Source organism: Salvia miltiorrhiza, unplaced genomic scaffold, assembly GCF_028751815.1.
Source record: "Salvia miltiorrhiza cultivar Shanhuang (shh) unplaced genomic scaffold, IMPLAD_Smil_shh original_scaffold_209, whole genome shotgun sequence".
In the NCBI taxonomy this organism is placed as follows: Eukaryota; Viridiplantae; Streptophyta; class Magnoliopsida; order Lamiales; family Lamiaceae; genus Salvia; species Salvia miltiorrhiza.
The window spans coordinates 299,871-306,088 of record NW_026651501.1 but is presented as its reverse complement, the minus strand read 5'-3'; the positions used below and the strand labels follow the sequence as shown (position 1 = coordinate 306,088).

Genomic DNA, 6,218 nt, shown 5'->3' with positions numbered 1-6,218 from the left:
TAATTTTATCATTATTGCTCTTGTATTTTTCGTGAGTTTATCAAAATCTTAAATGTAAGTTTGCACTTTTTTATCTTTTCTAAAATTGTATATAAGCTATATATATTGGTTTTGTTAATGGAATAATATTATCCCTCATTTATAGTGTAAAGGGGAATGAGTAAAGGTCAAATATATAGGAAATGAGGAAAAATAAAGGAAGGATTTAAAGGGTGAAATTTTGTTTATCATTCTTTTTTCCATGATAAATTTACAACTAAAAATAACGCACCCTTAATGTTCATTTAGATTAATTGTCTTGGGTTAGAATTGTGAAAAATAAATTTTTGCTACCTTTGAGATTCAAACTCAAGACTACGAATTCATCCAACAGGGTTACGAATCAACCGTAGATCTTGATGATCTAAGGGCTTAAAATTGTTTATATTTTATATTTTAAGAAGTTTTTTTATTTTAGGCCTCCCATATATATATATATATATATATATATAGAGAGAGAGAGAGAGAGAGAGAAAAGTTAAACAGAGAATGCTAAATATTTAGAGAATAGAGAATTCGTGAAATAAAAACGAACAGATCTACAATTTTTACGAACAAATCAATGTACCGCATGAACAACAATTTGCCCCGGGTTCGAATCCTGCTGGTGGCGAGTTTTTCTCTTTTTTCACTAAATACGTCTGTTCATTAGTTATGTTGATCTGTTCGTAAAATGTATAGACTTGTTCAAAATGAAATGTATATAATAATTCTCTGTTTAACTTGACCATATATATATATATATATATATATATATATATATATATCATTCGTTTTACAAAAATGCATCACGTCTATTTTGTCAAATGACTTCACTTTCTTTTTTAACCACAACCTCTCATTTTTACATATATAACCTTACATTTAATTTCACCACAACCACTTATTTATATACGATGAGACTCTTTCTCCACTCAAATATATTATCTACCAAATATTTTCTTAAAACGTGTGTTGTCCCTAAATGATACATTCTTATGAAATGAAGAAAGTATTTTAATTACATGTGCATCATATAGAACATTTTTTTCCTTCTAAATTAAACATACACGAGTACAAATACGAACACGATCGAGTGCAATGAAAACAATATCTTTGTGATTAATCAACTAGCTAGGCAATCCATCTCGACTTTCATTCTATCAATTTATGAAATTTGTATTGTACAATAAAAATGTTAGAAATGCAGAAAATACAAGATTGAATATGATTTTGCAATAGAGGATGGAATTAGTCGAGGCTGGGCTCTGGCCTTATTATCATGGGGTATAAGTTTCTCTTTACGTGGCGAAGATGATCGTTCGTCCCCTCAAGAATGCTCAATACCTACAAAGCTTAGTGTTACAAATCAGTGGAGGAGCCAGACTTTGATTTAGGAGTCCAATTTTTTTAAATAAAATAATAATTAAAAAATAAAAAATTAAATTAAACTAAAAATAAATAAGAATCATTAACACAATTATAATGCCATTTAAATTACAAAAAATATCTTTTAAACTAACTTTCAAGTTCATATAGAGCGACTTCAAAAAATTAAGACGGATAAAACTTTGCAAAGTGAAGTAGCTTTCAATATCAAATTCAAAAAATAAATCTCTGTGATCCAAGCACGACATGCATAAATTAATTATGTGTTTATTTCATCAAAGTGTCAATTCAACTCTAAAGATTGCATGTCCATCACAATGTAAAATAGCTAACTCAATAATGGTGGAAATAAAATTATAGTACTGTTTTTTATTATTATTTTATAATATATTTATAAAATTAGTTTATTGGGACCCAACAATTAAAAAATGTATAAATAGTCACTAAAAATGGGTAGGACATGAATTGGTGGACGGAGGAGGGAGCATGAAATAAATATATTTTTTATGAATCGGAGCAAAAGTACCAAAATGAGTATTGTTTTAATGTAAGGAGAGTTTTATACTGTTGATCGATCATTTTCAAATCTTGAAATGATCCATTTTTTTGGCATCAGAAAGCCAAAAAGTCAACATGGAAATTGCAGTAGTCGACTAACAGTCAATTGCCTCCACGGAGATTCCTGACTGCCAACACGACTCTTTTGGTACTAGAAGAAACGTGCTTACTTATTACGAAAGAAATGTGTGTAATAATAGCGTACCTCCCTCATTGTTGGGCGCGATAGAGGCGCACTTTGCACGCACGCGTAGGCCGCTCGACTCATGTTGTATACCTCATAGACGCAGTAGGCATCGCCGAGGCGTGGATCAACGAGATCCTCCAATGCTAGTGATTCAATCAAACACAAAGCCTGCAAAACACACACACACAAATTTACGCTGAGTTTTTTTGTTAAATAGGAGAGTGACCGTGTCTAATCAACTGAATTGTGCTTCATTGTCTAATTTACATTCAGGGTTTAGGGTTTAGTAAAACGTTACGTACCCATTTCATGATGGAGTGCTGCTGCTGATCCACCGCCTTCCGCCCCGATATCAGCTGCATCACGAGAATGCCAAAGGCGTAGACGTCGGCCTTCACGCAACGAAGGCCGCCTTCCGTGCACTCCGGTGCAACATATCTGCAAATTAAAGGGCGCATGCATGCCGCCGTTTTCATGGATACTCCAAAACCATACAACTTATTTTATCACTTCATATAGTTATGAAAAATGCACAAACTCACCCAAGATTGCCTAGAAAATTTCTCTGTTTATCGAACTTCGAAGTGCTATACCTAGCAAGCCCAAAATCTCCCAACTGTTGATGAATGAATCAAAATTAACACAAGGGGCGCATCCAGAAATATAGCATGAAGGGAACTAAAGTTAGGGGGGGCTCGAGCCCCCCAGATCCCCTGGTGAGCAGAATGCAAGAATGGGAGCATAATTACATTTGTTTGAATTTTGATCGTGCATTTGGTCTAGGACAACGACGTTGTCTGATCGTGCAAATGTGATACAGAAACAAAGTGATTGGATCGTGTTTAAGGCCTCAATTAAGAAAATTTTTACCATTGGAACAAGGTCTTGTGTTAGCATCACATTGCTTGGCCTAATGTTGCAGTGAATTATGGGGCTTCCGCGGCACTCTTCGTGTAGAAACCGTAGCCCTTTTGCAGCTCCGATGGCAATGCTGTATCTCTGGCTCCATTCAAGAACTCGAGCTGCATTATCTATCACCAAAAGAAAAAAAACCAAGCCAGCATCACTTAAATGATCAAAAGGACTTCAATAAAACATTGATAGTTACCAAATAAATGCCACTCGAGAGACTTGTTGTTGATGTATTCATAGATCAAGATCCTAAGGTTCCCCTTGCTGCAGTAGCCAAGAAGCGCGACAATGTTTGTGTGACGAGCAGAGCTGAGAGGCGAGACCTCAGCCTGGAACTCAGCAGAGGTTTGTGCCTTGGTCTCCTTCTGCACCTTCACAGCTACAAGCTGTCCATCACCGAGCTTGCCCCTGTACACGATCCCATATCCGCCCTCACCAATGAAGTTGTCGAATGAGAAATTTTCCGTTGCAGCCTGCACAAGCGTGTAGCTGCATCCCAGCGAGTCAGGGCACATGATGTTGGCCTTATCATCATACGGAAAAAGCTTGTTTTCTTGGATTTCATCATCAGCTTCGTCTCTCGCCTTGTTTTCTTCCTTGGAATCAGTATCTGCACGAATAAAATCCGAAGCAGAAGTTATGCACATTCAAAGAGGCAGAATTAGGCCTTTATTATAAGTCCACATTTTACCTTCCGGTGAAGTATCAGATGAATATTCACCTGCCTCAATCTTCATCTCTGAATAGCTCGAGCCAACTGCATCACCCTCGTTGCTGCAGCCATCGAGTTTATTTTCCACCTCGTCGTGTTCACTGCCTACTGTGCACAAGAACACAAGCTCAAGATCACACCTAAATTTGAATCAAATCAACACAAACTCTCACAAACCTTGTGCTACTTCTTGCTGAGGACTTGTGTAGACGAGCTCCTCCTCCTCAGAGATCGTTGTGGGAGGCGACAAGGGGCAGTTCTTGGGATTAGTAGACCTTATCATGGGGGTGACAGGTAGGGAGATGAGGGAGTTCCTATCACTCTCATCATCTTGAGCAGGAGGCAGTGGCACCGGCTTGCCTAACGAGTAAACAAGCTTATTCTTGGCAGTGGTGGTGCAGTTGTCCACATAATACGGCCTCAATATCTCCAAGCACAAGTTGTCGCGCACTTGTGCAACCTTGCAAGATATTTGCTTAAGGAAACAAGATCTTGTCTCCCTCTTTAGCTGCCTGAATTAGTGAATTAGATATGAGGCGAAAAAGGGTCTAGTTAAGATGTGGGATAACATATACCTGTCGAGTACAGCCCATGTTGCACGGAGAGATGATATTTCTTCTACAAGAAGGTCCATCAATGGAGCTCCAACCACAATCTTGACTTGGATCTCCACCTAATGCAGATTTTGGGATGTTTATTTCATGAAGCAAGCAAGTTAATGGTGATTTAACCATAACAGATTGCGAAGGAACATACTTGTGCAAAGTACTAGAAAAGCTTATAATAATATTACCCCTTTTTCTTCACATTCAACGGCACTGCGTTGCAGCGTGCTTACGTAGCCATCGACCTTTCTAGAAACGTCTTCCTCAATCGCGCGGCCATGTGCTCCCATGAAGGACTTATGGCCTACATGAATCTTGAAACCCACTGCAGATATATACTAATACTACTTCAAATGAGCATCTAACAAATGTGTTTGCTATGTTAGATTTCTGTTAGAATCTCTCTGTCTTCTATGGGAAAAGATTAAGGCAGATATACAGAGATCAAATTTCCATTCAAAAGCTGTAGAACAATCACGATTTGATCTAATTGAAAATGCAGCACTTTAACTGCATGTGATTTGATGATTTTCTAACAAAGCCACTTCATGTGATGATTAAAATATAAAATGCCACCGATTTACTCGTCACCGCCCAAATCATGCAAACCAAACATTTGATTAAATTAGATTATTTTATCAATCATGCAATACACTTCATCAGTGAATTATGATATTTCCCATAATCTATAAAGTTGATAAAAGAATACATGAACTTTGATTATTTTCAAAATCTCCCCATAATTAAAATTTCGGTTGAATCGGAACTGACGTGACGTCTAATTTTTAGACTTGGGGCTTAGTTTCAATTTGACCGGAATCTTTTTTTTAGTGAGGATTTTCCCGGAATCCTTTTTTGAGGAAATTCTGTAATAAATGAAGTTCGTGTATTTATTCATCACTTTATAGAATGCGAGGAAAATTAAAATTCACTAATACTAGTTTATAGATTTACAGTCAATTAACCGTTCAAAATTTAGATTCAAGATTATTTCACCTACTATGTAAGATGAAAGGCAATGATCAAAACAAATTCACAAAAGAAAATAAAAAAATGAAATTGATCATAACTTGATCAGACTATGCAAAATGCAATAATAACTCTAGAAAAGAAAGTAAACTCTGGCAACGCCTTGTAAGTGAAGACGAAGAATGACTTACTGGGATGAAGCACTCTGTCCAAACCTCCAAGAAATGTGATTGTCCGAACTTCTTGGAACGTCTCTTCCCGCTTCAACACATCACTAATAATCTTCTCAAACTCGTGAAAATCGTGAGTTTTGAAGGCGTCGAAAGCAACCACGACGCCGCCAAGCATGAGAGGAGTACACCTCCTGCTGCTGCAGCTCCTCTCCACGAATGATTCCATTTCAAGAAATTCTATTACATGGCATATATCTTTCCTTGGCAAATAAACTTGTGTTTCAAGAATTCATCATCATGGACATGAAAGATTGCTCCTTTCTACTGTTTGTATGCTGTCATTGTTTTTGTCATTGTGAGAAAAAGATAACAATAGTGATATATATGTATATTTGATTATACAGCAACAGGCTGTGCAACATAGATATTGTCGAAGTAGATAATCTCAAGAACACAATGTTTTTAAGGCATCTTGTTTCTTGTAGCTGGCTTGCATTTTGAGCCTTGTACATTTTCGTTTTGCTGCATTAATCTTGTCATAGTTAAACTCATTTTTCTTGTTTGTTACTGTCTTCTCTTCTCGATTGATCATATAATATTTCAGTCTATTTTCCGTGGAAGAGGCCGTGTTTCAGGCGGGCTTACATGCCTGAAAAACCCGGCCCGGCCGGTACTTTGTCAGCTCTAGCCCTAAT

The 6,218-nt window shown here is 36.9% G+C and overlaps 1 protein-coding gene across 1 annotated transcript; it reads right to left on the bottom strand.

Annotated features, from left to right (window-relative positions):
• Nucleotides 1-1,130: 1,130 nt before the first annotated feature.
• On the bottom strand, nucleotides 1,131-5,749 carry LOC131003357 (probable receptor-like protein kinase At5g18500). The gene is made up of 11 exons (XM_057929876.1): nucleotides 5,542-5,749; nucleotides 4,570-4,706; nucleotides 4,352-4,449; nucleotides 3,954-4,288; nucleotides 3,756-3,884; nucleotides 3,261-3,674; nucleotides 3,023-3,183; nucleotides 2,695-2,768; nucleotides 2,455-2,590; nucleotides 2,171-2,320; nucleotides 1,131-1,365 (listed from the first exon to the last, which is right to left on the bottom strand). The coding sequence occupies exons 1-11, from the start codon at nucleotides 5,747-5,749 to the stop codon at nucleotides 1,270-1,272; spliced, it is 1,938 nt and encodes a 645-aa protein (XP_057785859.1). The 3' UTR covers nucleotides 1,131-1,269.
• Between the last annotated feature and the right edge of the window lie 469 nt (nucleotides 5,750-6,218).